Source organism: Lithobates pipiens, unplaced genomic scaffold, assembly GCF_037356315.1.
Source record: "Lithobates pipiens isolate NorthernLeopardFrog02 unplaced genomic scaffold, aLitPip1_a1.2 Scaffold_18, whole genome shotgun sequence".
In the NCBI taxonomy this organism is placed as follows: domain Eukaryota; kingdom Metazoa; phylum Chordata; class Amphibia; order Anura; family Ranidae; genus Lithobates; species Lithobates pipiens.
Window position 1 is genome coordinate 158,860,085 of NW_027507758.1, and position 19,185 is coordinate 158,879,269.

Below are 19,185 nucleotides of genomic sequence, written 5' to 3' on the forward strand. Positions count from 1 at the left end.
ACGCATTTCTTAGAATGCTAACACCTTTCTGGATACTCACACATCCTTCATAGAAGTTCTTGATATAATTTAAAGACATCTCTTGCAAACCGTTATCTTGGTGAAAATCTGGAGTAATTCATGTCTCTCATTGCCAATTTGCTATCACTGGACCTCGTTCACTGTTATTGCTCTCTCATGACCCTTGCTGTAAAAACTCTTGTCACTGCACATTTCTCTTTTATCTCTAGGCCCCAATCAACTTTCACTCTCCAGACAAAAAAAGGCAAAACAAAGCATAGTACATGTGGTCAGCTCTATAATACCCAACAAACTCAGTCAGCAGAAAAACCAACAGAATTCTAAGGTTGATATATTTTGGGGGACAATGACAGACTTTTTTTTTAACATTCTTAGAAAGCTTTCAGCTCGAACTTATATCTCCTGACTATTATTTAAATCAAAGTTGCTTGTATATCAAACACTTCTAACTCACTTTTCTTTATTCATAAGCTCACAAGAAATCATCCGAATGTACTGTATATTTAAATATCAGTTATTTTAAAATGTGCAATTTCCTACAGCAATTTATAAATATGTTTATTTCATCATGCGATTTTTTGATTATTTACAACTTATACAGATGGCATATAAAACACCTTTAGCATACAGGCATACCCCACTTTTAAGTATACAATGGAGTTTATTTACTAAAGTTGGAAAGTGCAAAATCAGGCTCACTTCTGCATAGAAACCAATGAGCTTCCAGGTTTTATTATCAAAGCTTAATTGAACAAGCTGGGATTAGAAGCTCATTGGTTTCTATGCAGAAGTGAGCCTGATTTTGCACTTTCCAGCTTTAGTAAATAAACTTCATTGTGTACTTAAAAGTGAGGTATGCCTGTATTATCAACTGAAACATGCATTACTATATTCACTAAATAGTTCTTAATTAAAAAAAAAATAACAATAACACACCCAATAATAAAATAACAGTAATACCCTCTCAGAATCCAGCAAGTTGAGCAAGGAGCTCACTATTTGGTTGCCAAATCTGCTTCCAATTCCCCTTCCTATACCCTCACGTTTAATTACTTACCTCCCCTGATGGCTGTGGCACATTTGGGCTGTCATCAACCCATTCAGTAAATGTTTCATAATGGGCTCCCCATGCTTGCACACTAATGTCTCATAGACTCAAATAAGACGTTGCTCCTGCAGTAGGAGTATGTCCCATCCAAGTCTAAGGGACATTAGTGTACAGACAGCCCAGTATTAGATTTTCACTGGTCTGGGTTGTAGCTGTTAGAGGAGTTAAATAACCCATACACACATAGATTCTCTTTTTCAGCTTGCGGGCTGTAAGAGAAATCAAATTGGTTTCTCCTTCTACATTAAACAGTGCGGATAGACTTATCTGCTGGCTATTGTATTCATGTAGCCATGACACCCGTGTCTGTGGCTGCTTGAATAAGTGACTGCATCTGATAGTATGCAGTTTCTGTTAAGCTGATAATTTTCTACCCAAGTTCTTTGATTTTTCTTGTTCAATACAGGCATTCCCCACTTTTAAATACACAATGGGGGGTTTATTTACTAAAGCTGAAAAGTGCAAAATCAGGCTCACTTCTGCATAGAAACCAATGATCTTCCAGGTTTTATTACCAACGCTTAATTGAACAAGCTGGAAGCTCATTGGTTTCTATGCAGAAGGGAGCCCGATTTTTCACTTTTCAGCTTTAGTAAATAAACCTCAATGTGTACTTAAAAGTTGGGTATGCCTGCATATTTTAATTGAGTTTTACAATACAAAGATATAATGTGGACCAATCTGTGTACAGTAGACAAACAAACTACATTACATAGTTTGAAGGGGCATGGCTGAAGAAAAAAGTTAAGAGCAGTGAAGGTCCAACAGAAAAATCAAACATGTACATTTCAAGTGTTATAGAAAAAGTTGCCTCTCATTGTAGCAATGAAGGTATGATTGATAGACTGGGGAAAGTTACAACATAGTAGAATATAACGTGAAATAATTAGAAAGAATCAAAGGATACTCATACCAAAGAACTGGTGTAGGGGAATTACATATTTACTAAACTTCAAAGAGGGACGGCAAGATTAAATCCTGAACCTTGTTGGAGCTTTAAGGTCAGGAGGGAAAGAAGGGTTGGAAGGGGGGAGGTGAGGTTGGCCAGGAGGAAGAAAGGACTTGGTTGTACAGAAGGGGAGATGAAAAAAAAAAGAAAAAAAAAAGGAGAGTCCTTTGATTTTTCAATCAAATTTTGTCAATCTGGTTAGTGCCAACAGAATTTAGGCTGTTTATGGATAGCTTAAAGACCTGCGGGGGGTCACAGTTTAGGGGAGCTGGGGGAGATTTTTAAGAGTCTTAATTTACCAAGTAAGAGCTTTAAATATATATGTTATTATCTCTTCTGATAAGGCAAACAACGAATGTGCAAACTTCAACAATCACTCAAAAAACATATTTTATTAGTATAAGTTATTTCTGACTGGTTACGATCGGTTATGGCACTTCACAAATCCTTGTCTTAATTTATTAAAATTGTTGTCAAAAAGTACTTTTTTCTTTAATTAATTTATATTTACTTCAAACAGTCATTTTAGTGAGAATATGTAGACATTTGTTTTAAAGATGTTACACTTCCAAAATTGTCAAAAAATACAATGCTGCTTCATATAAACATATGGAGCTATTTTTATGTAATAAAGGTTAGTACAAAAAGGATCTAGTTATGGATGTGATGAAATATTTACTTAGTCCTTTAGTTAATGTATAAAATTTATAAAACAGAGACTATAAAGAGTATGTTACTCACCAACCTCAGTCCAGGTGTTGTGTTGTTTGGGCGACCCATTCAGTCCTTGTTTGGGGTCAGTCTCATCCTTGTTCCTAGAATTCCCAGGCTGATCTGGATTAACAGAGCCATAGAGAGCCATTTCTCTGCCATTGCTAAGTGACAGCTACTGCATGCAAAAACTCATCAGCAGATTGATTAACTCATATTAAATAACAATGTTATAATCCATAATTGGTGACTTTCTAACAAATGTTGTTTGTGCCTTGGTACTGCCAGTCACAGAAAAGAGAAGAATCACTCAGTACAGTACCGTAGATACACCAGTGCGAAAATGCTCTGTACATTGTATCTGATGGCAGAGTAATGAAAAGCTCAGCATCATGTGATCACAGTAGTTGAAAGCCCCTTTCAGATTGCTCCCTAGTACCATGGTTTACATCAGTTCTAAACTAGCTTAATTTAAAACTGCAACCCAAGGATTATGTTCAGGTTACAAAATCTAGATCATTTTGTTGTGAGGATTACAGTGCAGCTATTTTTTATTTAGATATACTGTATGCTTTGTAAAATTTAAAATGTTTTATATATCTGTGCATCATTTAAATTCTTGTAACAGGACCAAAGATGTAAAATTTCCAGAAATTTTTAAGCCATGTTCCCTGTTTTTTTTACACGAAAAATTGAAATTTTGAAAAAATTCAAAATGTTTTTTAGTGTAGTTTTACAAATTGAAAGTAATTTTGTTACACTGAGAAGGTGAAATGCAGTGTATATAAAAGCATTATACTTGAAAGAAAATGACAGCTTATTCAGTAAATAAACTAAACTTGCCTTTTAAAATTGTATTTTTCTATTTCAAATGGAATAACAAGGACTGTATATGATACGAACATTTCAACTATATATGAGAACAGGTAACCAACCCCCTTTCCCTAATAATAATTTACAGTGGTTGGCTGGTGCTCCATTTTTTTGGGGGGGGCGGCAAATAAACCAGACACCACGCACCCTGATTGGTCGGTCAGCCCACCAAACCCCCCCCCCCGCTCACCAGTCAAGCACTTACCCCTAAAGTGAAGGGCACGGCAGTATAAGGAGAGATGCGATGCCACAGAATACAGAAAGACCTATAACCTGTAGCCATCCTTGACCAAGTCGAAGGGTCCGTTGTGCCTGCCAGAATGAGGCAAGCTGGCCATGAAGGGAAGCAAACTGGGAAGTGGGACCGAAGACCAGGGGAGCCGAGCCAAAGTGTCAGGCACGCCTGGATGATGTGCAGCACCAAGCCGAATGGAAGGAAGCAGAATGGAAGCCCATGCTCCACCTCTTGGCCCAACGGATCTGAGAACCTGCTTCCTGATTGGTCGGGAGGAGAAGCAGGAAGACAATAGTGAATAATAATTCACTATTGTCACACGTGGGGGGGGGGGGCACAGTGCTCTGCTCCCCGAGCCCACACTTTTTGAAGCCAATTAGAGCTTACGGCTGTAATCACGTGCTTTGGAAAGAAACAACCCATTAAAATCCATGTGTCCAGCACCCTGCATGTAGATTAGGGGACAGACGCATGTATTAGGGAGGCAGCGCCCATGCACCCCATATGGATGGGCCACCACTGATAATTTAATAGCTTCCTGCTAAGAAGCATTTTCAGTTATTGACAATGTTGATCCAGAATCATATATTGCTCTTGCAAGACCTTGATCAGTTTTCTCCTCATTTTCAGGTGTCATTTTACCTATAAATGAAGGTATTGTGTATTTTTGGGAGGCTGTGGTTTGCAACACTTCCTTACTTCAAAATGTTGCCGGTGAAGAAATATTTTGTGATGACCCAGAAGCAGCAGAAAGTGTGTTTCTGCCATGAGAACTCTGGAGGGAAAAGCTACTTGCACTGTCATTATGGTCCTTATCATTTCATTCATTAAAGTATTTTTTATTGTCTTTAGGGCACCTGTGACATGTAATGGTGTGATTTGTCAGCTTTGTAGCATTTGGAAAATAATATTTCTTCTGACATTATTTGCAAATTTCAGCTTTGATCTCAGCAGAAATTGTACTGTGGAAATAGGAACAACTGGTAAGGAACAAGCGGGACTTTAAAGGTGCTAAAAATAATATACAAAATAAGTATACAAGAATATAAATTTTATTAAATATAAGTTGATTTAAAATGACAGTCAGTGTTTAAAAAGCATATAATTCATACAACAGTGCAGCCACTTTTTACTCTACATGTTTCGCTCAGAAGAGCTTCCTCAGGAGCTTTTGAAAGTACTGCATGAATTAATACTACATAAGAAACAAACAATTGTAAACAATTATGCTTGAGAATTATTGTGACAATAATGTAAAAAAATTATTACATAACAAATCATGAAAAACAATTACATACATTTCTTTAAAAAAATGACGAGCACAGGATGCATGCCTACCATATGCTTAGAGTCACAAAAACACTTGAATTAATTGAATAGTTCCAGTTCCTAGACTGGAGCCTGGGTTATAGGGCCAGATATGCAACCATAGGGAGAGGATACAATTCTAAAATATATAGAACCTCATGAGTTGCTCAAGCCCTTTTAGCGATATCAGCAGGAGTCTGACCCTTTTATAACATCTCTATGACAGGCAGTCAATAATCTGACTTCCAAATCACCACATGGAGAGCCCTTTACCTATGACACTGAGGAGCAGACTGGAACCTTGTCCGCCCGTCCCCTTTGCCTAACTGGTAACCTTGAACTTTCCAATATGGCATTTGTGACTCTGCGCATCAGCCGCCACCATAGGTCTGGACATGTTCAATAGTGACATCAAGATGTCCGCACTCCCCCTTATGACGTTAGAAGCCGGAGAGATGGGGAGAGTTTAAAGCGTGGCTTTCAGCCACCATGCACTGACTTTGTGTGAGAGAGAGTGTTCCCCTCTCTCCCCCTTTATAGCAAGTTCCTTTTTGATCCCTTGGCACAAGTAAGTATAATCTGCCATGATGGGTTTAATACTTTTAATCCTGCTTAGGAGTTGGGATATGGGGTTTACTGGCCAACTTTGCCTCCGTTTTAGGAGAGGAAAGGGTATTTCTCTTTTGCTTCATCTGAAGACAAATTTCAATTATTCATACAGACTGATCAATTATGGTCCTACAGTTAAAATGTATTTGTTAATTCTATATATTTAAGAATTTTATCCTCTCCCTATGGTTGCATATCTGCACCAATAACCCAGGCTCCAGTCTAGGAAACAGAACTATTCGATTAATTCAAGTGTTTTTGTGACTCTAAGAATCTGGTAGGCATGCATTCTCTGCTCGTCATTTTTGAAAACAAAGTATGCAATTGGGTTTCATGATTTGTTATGTAATATTTTTTAGACATTATTGTCACAATAATTCTCAAGTATAATTGTTTACAATTGTTCATTTCTTTTGTAGTATTAACTTCATGCAGTACTTTCAAAAACTCCTGAGAAAGCTCTTCTGAGTGAAACATGTAGAGTTAGAAGTGGCTGCACTGTCGTATGAATTATACGGTTTTTGAACATTGACTGTAATTTTAAAGAAACTTATATTTAATAAAATGAGTACACCCCTAAGTGAAAATGTCCAAATTGGGCCCAACGTGTCAATATTTTGTGTAGCCACCATTATTTTCCAGCATTGCCTTAACCCTCTTGGGGAAGGAGTTCACCAGAGCTTCACAGGTTTTCACTCTTCCACTCCTCCATGACGACATCACAGAGCTGGTGGATGTTAGAGACCTTGAGCTCCTCCACCTTCCATTTGAGGGTGCTCCACAGATGCTCAATATGGTTTACGTCTGGAGAAATGCTTGACTAGATCCTCACCTTTACAGTCAGCTTCTTTAGCAAGGCAATGGTCATCTTGGAGAGTTTGGGGTTGTTATGTTGGAATACTGCCCTGCGGTCCAGTTTCCCAAGGGAGGGGATCAAGCTTTGTTTCAGTATGTCACAGTATATGTTGCCATTCATGGTTTCCTCAATGAACTGTAGCTCCCCAGTGCCGGAAGCACTCATGCAGCCCCAGACCATGACACTCCCACCACCATGCTTGACTGTAGGCAAGACACACTTGCCTTTGTACTCCTCACCTGGTTGCTGCCACACATGCTTGACACCATTTGAACCAAATCATTTTATCTTGGTCTCATCAGACCAAAGGACATGGTTCCAGTAATCCATGTCCTTATTCTGCTTGTCTTCAGCAAACTGTTTGGCTTTCTTGTGCATCATCTTTAGAAGAGACTTCCTTCTGGGATGACAGCCATGCAGACCAATTTGATTCTGTGTGTAGCGTATAGTCTGAGCACTGACAGGCTGACCCCCCACCCCTTCAGCCTCTGCAGCAATCATACATCTATTTCCCAAAGACAACCTCTGGATATGACGCTGAGCACATGCACTCAGCTTCTTTGGTCAACCATGGCGAGGCCTGTTCTGAGTGGAACCTGTCTTGTTAAACCGCTGAATGGTCTTGGCCACCATGCTGCAGCTCAGTTTCAGGGTCTTGATAATCTTCCTATAGCCTAGGCCATCTTTATGTAGAGCAACAATTCTTTTTTTCAGATCCTCAGAGAGTTCTTTGCCATGAGGTGCCATGTTGAAATTCCAGTGACCAGTATGAGAGAGTCAGAGCGATAACACCCAATTTAACACACCTGCTCCCCATTCACATCTGAGACTTTGTAACTCTAAAGAGGTACATGACCGCCTGGGAGGGAAAATGGCTAATTGGGCCCACTTTGGACATTTTCATTTAGGGGTGTACTCACTTTTGTTGCTAGCGGTTTAGACATTAATGGCTGTGTGTTGGGTTATTTTGAGGGAACAGAAAATTTACATTGTTATACAAGCTGTACACTCACTACTTTACATTGTAACAAAGTGTAATTTCTTCAGTGTTGTCACATGAAAAGATAGAATAAAATATTTATAAAAATGTGAGTGGTGTACTCACTTTTGTGAGATACTGCATATTATTTCTGGAACCTTTAACCAACTGACATCCGCGCTATGGCCGAATGACGGCCAGAGCGCGGATGTGAATTCCTGGGAGGCCGTCATATGATGGCCTCCCCTGTGCATGCTCCCTGAACGCGCTGTGATCACTGAGTCAACGAGACTCGGTGATCACCGATCCGAGTAAAGGGCCGGTACCGGCCCCTTACCATGTGATCAGCTGTCAGCCAATGACAGCTGATCGCATGATCAAAACAAAAGCGCTTGATCTTTTTTTTTCTCCTCACACTGACAGTGGAGGAGAAAAAAAAAAGCCGATCACAGGCTTATCTTAAAAGGACATTGGTCCAGAAAAGGAAGAGGCAATTATGCCTCATTTATAGAGTCTAACAGTGCCCACAAGTGCCACCTATTGGTGCCCACAAGTGCCACCTATCAATGCCCACCAGTGCCACCTATCAATGCCCACCAGTGGTGCCAATCAGTGCCACCTAGAAGTGCTGCCTATCAGTGTAACCGATCATTGCCCATCACTGCCACCCATCAGTGCCCATCAGTGCCGCCTCATCAGCGTCAATGATGGACAAAAATTATCCGTTATAAAATTTTAAAACAAAAAAAAATTTTTTTAATTCAGTCTTTTTACATAAAAAAAAATAAAAATCGCACAGGTGATCAAATACCATCAAAAGAAAGCTCTATTTGGGGGGAAAAAAAGGATAAAAATTTAATTTGGGTACAGTGTTGTATGACCGTGCAATTGTCATTCAAAGTGCGACAGCGCTGAAAGCTGAAAATTGGTCTGGATAGGAGGGGGTTTTAAGTGCCCAGTAAGCAAGTGGTTTAAGTCCCTCTTGTTCTTTACCAGTTGTTCCTATTTATTTAATGGGATGTGGTGCCTGGTCTTGATCCCTCATTTCCCTAATCTACAATTGTACTGTGGAAATGTTTTCAAACTCTAGATGTTAACCTCACCATTTTACGTAGCAAAATAAATATACAACATTATGCTGTGATGGTGGAGAACATTAATTGGAATCTTATAAAGGTTATAAAGGTTAACTAATTTGTCAGACAAACGTACCCTTTTACCTGTTAATTAGGCCTGAGAGGACAAAAACTGTCATCTACTGTATCCCAAGAATCAACCAACTGTAGGAGGTGCAAGATAGAGCCCAAAAGCAAACAAAACTGAAGCCTTTTCCCCGCAAGGTGTCCCCTAGTGGCAGATATGCATATTTCTCTTGTTTGAAAACTGCATTGAGGAGTAGTGTTACATTAATTGTATTCCAGGTTTGCTTGTCTTCAGCTGAGAGAACTTGCAATAATTTAAGACTTTATATAAACTCTAAGAAATCTTTCATTAAAGCGGTTGTAAACAAACATGCCTATACTTACCTGCTATGTGCAATGGTTTTGCACAGAGAAGCTCCGACTCTTTTCTTCTGGGGTCCCCCGCCAGTGCTTCTGGCTCCTCCTCTTCATCGGGTGCCACCATGAAAATCTGCTGTTCATGGGGGCACCCATGCGGGCTCACTCCCGAATCCCGATGCTGCATTCATTGACACAGACAGGTGAACTCGGCCCCGCCCTCATGTCACAGGTTTTGATTGACAGCAGCGGGAGCCAATGGCTTCTGCTGCTATCAATCTGTCCAATGAGGAGGGTGACATTGGCTGGAGCCGCTGCAGTCATGTACATCGCTGGATCGAATCGATAGATAAGGAAAAGGGGGGGGACACAGTCAGATACAGTCAGGCATCTAGCATTGTAGGACTGCAATGCCAGCCCCCATAATTCTCTCATGACAGATTGACTTTAAGTAAGGTAAGGTACATCAAGTCTACTTTACATTGTGCTTCCTTTTATAAGTATTTACACTACTTGTTTCCTTTATTTTCTTTTACTTTGTTTTTAAAAATGTAATCATGCCTGCAATAAACAGAAACTTAGCCCAATGCAGATGTTTTACGTGGAGTCAGGGAAGTTTGATTCTCTGGGTCTTCAGTGCTATGTAGACCATGTTTCTCAACCTCAGTTCTCAAGAACCCCCAATGGGCCATGTTTTTGGAACTTCCCTTAGATAAAATAGCTGTTATCAATACCATGTCATTGATCTTGATTTAACCACTTGCCTACCAGGCACTTACACCCCCTTCCTGCCCAGGCCATTTTTCAGCTTTCAGCACTGTCGCAATTTGAATGACAATTGCGCGGTCATGCTACACTGTACCCACACCAGTGCGAAAATGCTCTGTACATTGTATCTGATGGCAGAGTAATGAAAAGCTCAGCATCATGTGATCACAGTAGTTGAAAGCCCCTTTCAGATTGCTCCCTAGTACCATGGTTTACATCAGTTCTAAACTAGCTTAATTTAAAACTGCAACCCAAGGATTATGTTCAGGTTACAAAATCTAGATCATTTTGTTGTGAGGATTACAGTGCAGCTATTTTTTATTTAGATATACTGTATGCTTTGTAAAATTTAAAATGTTTTATATATCTGTGCATCATTTAAATTCTTGTAACAGGACCAAAGATGTAAAATTTCCAGAAATTTTTAAGCCATGTTCCCTGTTTTTTTTACACGAAAAATTGAAATTTTGAAAAAATTCAAAATGTTTTTTAGTGTAGTTTTACAAATTGAAAGTAATTTTGTTACACTGAGAAGGTGAAATGCAGTGTATATAAAAGCATTATACTTGAAAGAAAATGACAGCTTATTCAGTAAATAAACTAAACTTGCCTTTTAAAATTGTATTTTTCTATTTCAAATGGAATAACAAGGACTGTATATGATACGAACATTTCAACTATATATGAGAACAGGTAACCAACCCCCTTTCCCTAATAATAATTTACAGTGGTTGGCTGGTGCTCCATTTTTTTGGGGGGGGGGGGGGGGCGGCAAATAAACCAGACACCCTGATTGGTCGGTCAGCCCACCAAACCCCCCCCCCGCTCACCAGTCAAGCACTTACCCCTAAAGTGAAGGGCACGGCAGTATAAGGGGAGATGCGATGCCACAGAATACAGAAAGACCTATAACATGTTATAGTTTTACGTGGAGTCAGGGAAGTTTGATTCTCTGGGTCTTCAGTGCTATGTAGACCATGTTTCTAAACCTTAGTTCTCAAGAACCCCCAATGGGCCATGCTTTTGGAACTTCCCTTAGATAAAATAGCTGTTATCAATACCATGTCATTGATCTTGATTTAACCACTTGCCTACCAGGCACTTACACCCCCTTCCTGCCCAGGCCATTTTTCAGCTTTCAGCACTGTCGCAATTTGAATGACAATTGCGCGGTCATGCTACACTGTACCCACACCAGTGCGAAAATGCTCTGTACATTGTATCTGATGGCAGAGTAATGAAAAGCTCAGCATCATGTGATCACAGTAGTTGAAAGCCCCTTTCAGATTGCTCCCTAGTACCATGGTTTACATCAGTTCTAAACTAGCTTAATTTAAAACTGCAACCCAAGGATTATGTTCAGGTTACAAAATCTAGATCATTTTGTTGTGAGGATTACAGTGCAGCTATTTTTTATTTAGATATACTGTATGCTTTGTAAAATTTAAAATGTTTTATATATCTGTGCATCATTTAAATTCTTGTAACAGGACCAAAGATGTAAAATTTCCAGAAATTTTTAAGCCATGTTCCCTGTTTTTTTTACACGAAAAATTGAAATTTTGAAAAAATTCAAAATGTTTTTTAGTGTAGTTTTACAAATTGAAAGTAATTTTGTTACACTGAGAAGGTGAAATGCAGTGTATATAAAAGCATTATACTTGAAAGAAAATGACAGCTTATTCAGTAAATAAACTAAACTTGCCTTTTAAAATTGTATTTTTCTATTTCAAATGGAATAACAAGGACTGTATATGATACGAACATTTCAACTATATATGAGAACAGGTAACCAACCCCCTTTCCCTAATAATAATTTACAGTGGTTGGCTGGTGCTCCATTTTTTTTTGGGGGGGGGGGGGGGGGGCGGCAAATAAACCAGACACCCTGATTGGTCCGTCAGCCCACCAAACCCCCCCCCCGCTCACCAGTCAAGCACTTACCCCTAAAGTGAAGGGCACGGCAGTATAAGGGGAGATGCGATGCCACAGAATACAGAAAGACCTATAACATGTTATAGTTTTACGTGGAGTCAGGGAAGTTTGATTCTCTGGGTCTTCAGTGCTATGTAGACCATGTTTCTAAACCTTAGTTCTCAAGAACCCCCAATGGGCCATGCTTTTGGAACTTCCCTTAGATAAAATAGCTGTTATCAATACCATGTCATTGATCTTGATTTAACCACTTGCCTACCAGGCACTTACACCCCCTTCCTGCCCAGGCCATTTTTCAGCTTTCAGCACTGTCGCAATTTGAATGACAATTGCGCGGTCATGCTACACTGTACCCAATTTTTTTTGCATTTTCTTCACACAAATAGAGCTTTATTTTGGTGGTATTTAATCACTGCTGGGTTTTTTTACTTTTTAAAAAAAAAAAAGTCCAAGAATTTGGGGAAAAAAAGGTTTTTACATTTTTCTGTCAGTAAATTTTGTAACTAAGTAATTTTTTTGCCTTCACTGGAACTGATGAGGCAGCACTGATGGGCACTGATAGACTGAACTGGTGGGCATTGATGAGGTGGCACTTATGGGCACTGATGAGGCAACACTTATGGGCACTGATTAGGAGGCACTAATATGCCACAATTATGGGCACTGATAGGTGGCACTGATAAGCACTGATAGGCGGCACTGATGGGCACTGTTAGGTGGCACTGATGGGCACTAATAGGCAGCACTGGTGGACACTGATAAGCGGCACGGATAGGATGTACTGAAGGGCACTGATGGGCATTGATGGGTGGCACTGATGGGCAACACTGATGAGCATTACTGATGAGCATTGATTGACAGCAGTGATGGGAATTGATGGGCAGCACTGATAGGTGGCACTGATTGCCAGCACTGACCGGGATCGCTAATGGGTACTGATTGATGGCACTTGTGGGCAGTGGTGGGAACTGATTGCTGCCACTGATTGCTCACCAATGCCAGCTGTGGTGGGCACTGATTGGTGACACTGTGTTACACTATTGTAATCATGGCACTGATGATCAGTGCCCTGATTACATTCCTACATGTCCCCCTGTGAGGAGATGCCGCTGATGGGCTCTCCTCGCTTCACACTCTGTCAGTGTGAAGTGAGGAGAGCCAATTACCGTCACTTCCTTATTTACATGTGACTGGATTGGACACGGCCAATCACATGGTTAAAGAGCCGCGGATGTGGCTCTTTTTACAGAGATCGGGTTTGTGCCGTGTCCTAGCAACATGGCGCGCCCGTGATCACAGTGCCTCTGGCATACGAGAGCGTGCAATCTGGGACGCCGCCATATGATGTCACCCCAGAATGAGAGCCGCACCGCCCACCGTCATTCGACAGCGAGGCAGGTGGCAGTTAAAGCAGGTGTGCAAAGTAAAGGAAAACCTGAAAACTTGGCCTGTTGGGGGTACTTGAGGATTGAGGTTGAGAACCACTGATCTATACCATGGCTGCAAGACCTTCTCAGCCCTAACAAAAGCCATAGTAGTCTGACTGTCTGGGGCAGACAGGTGCAGTATCCAGCCCCACTGCAGACAGTCTGTCAAAGGCACAAGCTAGGTGGTGCAGAACACTGTACCATGTGGTACACGCATTGTGGATCCTGTGTTTTCAGGGATGAAGATATAAAATGCAGAAGAATTAATTCACATCTACAGCTTCTGATGCAGCATGAGGCCACTACTCAGAAAAGTCAACCTAATTTGGCCACACATAGCTTGGACTATGCATCTATGAACTAGATTGGACAGCTGGCACACAGGACAAGATTGGACTGTACTACAGTAGACATCATTAGAAATACTAAAAGTATATCTAAAGCCCAATTTTTTCAGTTTATTTAGAGTGGAGAGGGGTTAAAACCCCTGTCAGGCTTTTAAGCTCTCCCACCTTCTCCCCTTCACTAATACTTCTAAAAAAAATGTTATTGCACTACCATTCATATTTTATAAAATGCACTGTGTGACTCCATGATTGGAATTTTACTCATGTCATAACTTTTCGCTAGAATTTTCACCTTATGACTCCCCCCTTCAAATTCTTCTGTACGTACTATGAACTGACTATTCTGATTTTTTTATCTTTCATATGCTTGTATTTTCTCATATTGACAATGCTGTCTTTGTATAACCTGAATTGCTAGGTTTTAACCTCCCTGGCGGTATGATTCAGTCTGGAATTAGGTGCTGAAAGTGGTACAATTATTTTGCACGGAAATCTGGCTTTTATTTTGTAGTCCTGTAATTCTTAGGAATAACGCTCTTAAATCTCTTCAAACCAGAGTCTAGCAGACATCCCGGGTATGATAAAGTTTATAATATAATAAAGAATAATAAAAATTATTCAATAATGTAATCAAATCCAAAAACACTGAAAAATTGACACTTTTTGGTTGCTATGGACAATCTCCAAATTCAAGGCAGTAAAAAACAGTATTTATAATATAAAAGTGCATGCAGGGCACTGCACAGACCACTAGGGACAAAGAGGGTGTGTATTTTTTAATACAGCACTGTAATCTGTAAGATTACAGTGCTGTGTGTGTTTTGTGTGTTTTAACTTTTTTGAATTTGCCGCCGTTCTCCGCTCCCGTGCGCCGTATCGCCACAGGGAACGGAGCTCGGCGGCATTCGGCACTGTGAATCGAGCGGAGGACAGCTCGATCACACAGCGCGGCGGACATCGCTGGATCCAGGGGACAAGGTGAGTAACTCTCCCTGTGTCCTCCCCTGCATCGAGCGAAGCCATCCCGAGTCTGGCTCGGGGTTACCACTTCTATCAGTAAATTCCTACCCTGAGCCAGACTCGGGATTACCGCTAGGGGGGTTAATAGCTGTCTGTGTCTCTGCTGGAGAGATTCAACCTTTATATTTGTCCCGATGACTGATATTATTGTTACCGAATATGATGGGAAGTCCGATATTTTACAGTTTTCATCAGAGCAGGAAGTAAGGGAAACCTTCCAATGGGGACACCTGTTCTGGTAAACTGTCATAGAGTGGATTTCCCCTCACTTTGTAAACTTGTGCCTTGTTGCAACTCCGGTTCAAGAATTGAATGGAAATCCCCACAACAGGACATAGAAAGCAAAGAAAAATCCTGATGGGGTAGTAACCGTTCTCTGCATTATAACACACACACACACATACACACACATACCTTTAGTTCTCTCCCCCAGTCTTATACTCACCTGTTCTTGATTCAGGAAAGTTTCTGATCACTAGCAGGGGCGGGTCAAGGAAGGGAGTGGGCAGAAGGGGCAAGTACCCTGGGTTTCGCAAGTGGAGTGTAGTAAATCTGACACTGTAGGCAGTGCTATGCCTACAGTCTGCCTAACGGTGGTTGAAGATGTCTAGCACAGATTGATCACCAATGCCCAGAATAGAGTACCTTGTGACCATGCACATGCAGAGGGGCAATGAGATAACAAGCTTTGGAGCGCTCTCTGCCCTACTGCACCCATCCCTAGAAGGGCTCACATCACACCTCTCTGTCAGGCAGAGTGATCTCTGCCCTACAGATGACTGCTATTCCTGGCCTCTTACATGATATGGAGCCTTTGTGATTGGGGGGATCATAAAGGGGTTATTTAACTAACACCACCATTGACTAGTAATGGAGCTTGATATGGTTAATGAACTGTCACTGATCACTTCTGTATTAGTGGCCAGTGACAGTGTTAATTAGCCCCTTCATGCTACACTCTGAAGGAGTTAAAGAACACTGCCTCTGGCCACTACTGCAGCACAAAGGGGTTAATAAACACCACCACTGACCACCATTGGGGAAGCATGTTTTAAATAGCACTACCACTGGCCGTGAAGGGGGATTTAAAAAGCACAACACCACTGACCACCAATGAAGGTGTTGTTATTGTGAAAACTGGCAGGAATGCAGGGGGTCAATAACTTGCACTATTTCTATGGATTATTATTGTGTATTGGAAGGGATTAATATTGTGTAAACTGGCACAATGCTGGGGGTTACTGCAGAAACTGGCACCAATGCTGGGGGTTATTATTGCATAAACTGGCACCAATGCTGGGGGTTATTATTGTATAAACTGGCTCCAATGCTGGGGGTTATAATTGCTGAAACTGGAAACAATGCTTGGGGTTAATATTGTGTAAACGTGCACCAAAGATGGGGGTTATTATCGTGGAAACTGGAACCAATGCTGGGGGTTATTATTGAGGAACCTGGCATCAGTGCTCAGGATTATTATTGCTGAAACTGGCACCAATGATGGGGGTTATTAATGTGTAAACTGACACCTATTGCAGGGAATTATGATTAACTGGCACCACTTCTCAAATAATCCAGAGAACTACAATGTCCATAGTTAGGAAGGTCTCCAAGGCCAGTAAGGTCTCCAGGGTCCTAGACAAAAAGGGTTTCCTGTTCCTCTTAGTTTATTACCCTATCTTTAAAATAATTGAATTGTCAAAGATACCAGGCGGTCAAGGCCCTTGATGGGTGATAGCACGATTTCATAGGTAAGTGAGTATAATTTGCTTTAAAATCAGTGATCGCTTTTGGCCATGGCATGAAGAATGTGCAGTATACTCATTATATTACGTATCTGTATAAGAAAATTTTTGAGTAAACATACCAGATTTAGCTCTCAAGATTTCATTTAAACAGTACTGCCAGGCAAAGAAAACCAAAATGTATTTTGTAATGAAATAATCTAATGTTTTATACCATCCCATAAGAGTAACACATCCAAAAAAAAACTGAGCATCCCATAACAGTAAGCCCTTGTACACACGGTCAGAGATTCTGACAACAAAATCCGTTGCATACACACGGACAAAGTTGTCGGAAAATCCGATCGTACATAACATGATGACGTTATTTCGTTACGACTGGACTAAGTTCAGGCTAGTAGCCAATAGCTTTGGTCTAGGAATTTGATCTTAGCATGCGTGGCACTTTGTCCGATCGGAATTCTCTACACACAATCGGACAAAGTTCATATTGTCGGAAAGTTTTATAGCCCAGCTTTAAAACTTTGTCCATCAGAATATCCGACGGAAACAGTCCGATGGAGCACACACACAGTCGGATTATCCGAAAACACAGTCGGATCTGACATTTTCCGTCGGAATGTCCGACCATGTGTACAAGGGCTAACGCTATTATTGCGAACAAGTAATTATAAAATGTACAGAGTAACTATTACCCTCTTTGAATGGTCCCTTCCGAACATGGGGTTGTCAATTGCATGCTCAATGTTTGAAAATACGGCTGATATTGTTTAGGGCCTGTTCACACTGGCCCACTCATTAAGGTCCTTTACACACCAGGCCATCTAGCAGTGTGTCCCTCCCAGCATTTAGATAAAAATAAATGAAAGAGGGCTTAAAAAGGAAAACTAAAACAGCCACATCTATGCATTGGTAAGTTTAAATATATTACATTTTTGCTCTTGGGTTTAAGTTTTAAAAAATGCATCTGATGGTTTACTGGGAAAGACATTATTCTTCCCTCTGATCTCACGTGTACATAAAAGATATCCAGGGATCCTCCATGAGCAGCCTTGACCTTCGTGTTTCATTATGTCATTATGCTACATCTTATTTTTCCTGAAATCCCCACAACAACTTTTAGATTCCAACTGCCATTTTCTAGGGCAGGTCTGAGTCTGACCTATAGCTATGGTGATATATCAGTTAAACTATACTTTATGGAGATAACTTTATCAGAATTTACATTTTTCCAATATTTCATATTAGATTTTTTTTTTTTTAAACGCATCTTTGGCCTCCTGGTACAACGTATTCCCAAAAAATGCAAGAAACAGTTAGAAAAGACAACATAACAACACACTAACCTCTTTACCTCCCAGCGTTATCTGTAATCCAGATATATATACACTTGTTGAACAGCAGAAGATGATCTTGAATCTAGCCAGATAATATACATAAATATCCCTGGCTGGTCCCTCAATACAAAACCCATACAACGGTTATGTTCAACTGTACAAATGCCTTATTGAAAAGATAACATCAGGCTTTAGGCACACAGATTTGCAGAGCTGTACAAACAGTAACCACTCCAATATTCTATATCATCTGAACTAATTCAGCTGCTGCTAGAACAGGCAGGTTTGTTTCTGAATTGCTGCTGAATGGGCCATGTAAGTTGTGTGAAGTTAGCACCCCATGTTTGTAAAATCTGGATAAAAACATACCATTCACGCCGCTCTTGTGCTGATTTGTGCCGCAAAAAGTAGCGTTTGTGCGGGTTTGAAATTCTGAGATATTAAATATTCAATTTAATGTGAGCCCCGCCCACTATGCACCCCATGTTGCTGAACTTTAAAAAGAAACACCCCATTATTTTGTGCTAGTTTGTGCCGCAAAAATAAACGATTGTGCCGCTTTGGTTTTCTGAGATATTGTGCGTTATAGTTGCTGAAACTCTGCCCACTTTGCACCCCATGTTGCTGAATTTTAAAAACAAACACGCTATTCGTTTGTGCCGCAAAAATAAACACTTGTGCTGCTTTGGTTTCGGAGATATTGTGCGTTATAGTTGCTGAAACCCCGCTCACTTTGCACCCCATATTGCTGAATTTTAAAAACAAACATGCCATTTGCTTGTACTGCGTTTGTGCTGGTTTGTGTCTCAAAAATAAATGTTTGTGCCGCTTTGGTTTCGGAGATATTGTGTGTTATAGTTGCTGAAACCCCCGCCCACTTTGCACTCCATGTTGCTGAATTTTAAAAACACTCCATTCGCTTGTACCGCATTTGTGCCGGTTTGTGCCTCAAAAATAAATGTTTGTGCCGCTTTGGTTTCGGGGGTATTGTGCGTTATAGTTGCTGAAACCCCACCCATTTTGCACCCCATGTTTCTGAATTTTAAAAACACGCTATTCGTTTGGTTTGGTTTCAGAGATATTATGCACTGACTTTACACCTCGTTATTAACTCTTATATACAACTAGATTTATTTATTTCCAGTTTGTGCAGATTTGATGAATATTGTAAATGATGTTTTACTTCACATGCGTAGTTTTGCCACCCCCCTCAGGGATCACCCCCCCTTCCCGATCCTCTCCCTGCAGGTGTGCCCCCCCCCCCACCATTCCGATTCCCTAGCGCTGACTGGAATAACAGACGGGGAGGAACGGATGGGGGAGGGGGCGGCACAGCTGACACTGACTCTAGTGAGGCAGAGCCAGCTGTCAATCAGGCGGCAGGATGGATCTTGACAGTAGTGTTGGGATCTGTCCCAGCTGCAGTGCGTATCTGCAAACACACAATCACCTATTCCA

General features: G+C 40.8%; 1 protein-coding gene across 4 annotated transcripts in view; it reads right to left on the bottom strand.

Annotated features, from left to right (window-relative positions):
* The window catches only part of GJE1 (gap junction protein epsilon 1), a 33,716-nt gene extending 15,817 nt beyond the window's left edge, over nt 1–17,899 (bottom strand). Inside the window, exons 1-2 of one of the 4 annotated variants that reach the window (XM_077486306.1) lie at nt 17,737–17,899; nt 2,820–2,912 (exon numbers count right to left, since the gene is read on the bottom strand). In XM_077486306.1, coding sequence (XP_077342432.1) covers nt 2,820–2,858 — 39 coding nt within the window. In that variant the 5' untranslated portion in view covers nt 2,859–2,912; nt 17,737–17,899. Of the gene's footprint in view, nt 1–40; nt 452–2,819; nt 3,378–17,736 lie in introns of those variants that run through there. The other 3 variants (XR_013276659.1, XM_077486305.1, XM_077486307.1) reach the window with 3 other exon arrangements.
* Nucleotides 17,900–19,185: the final 1,286 nt, after the last annotated feature.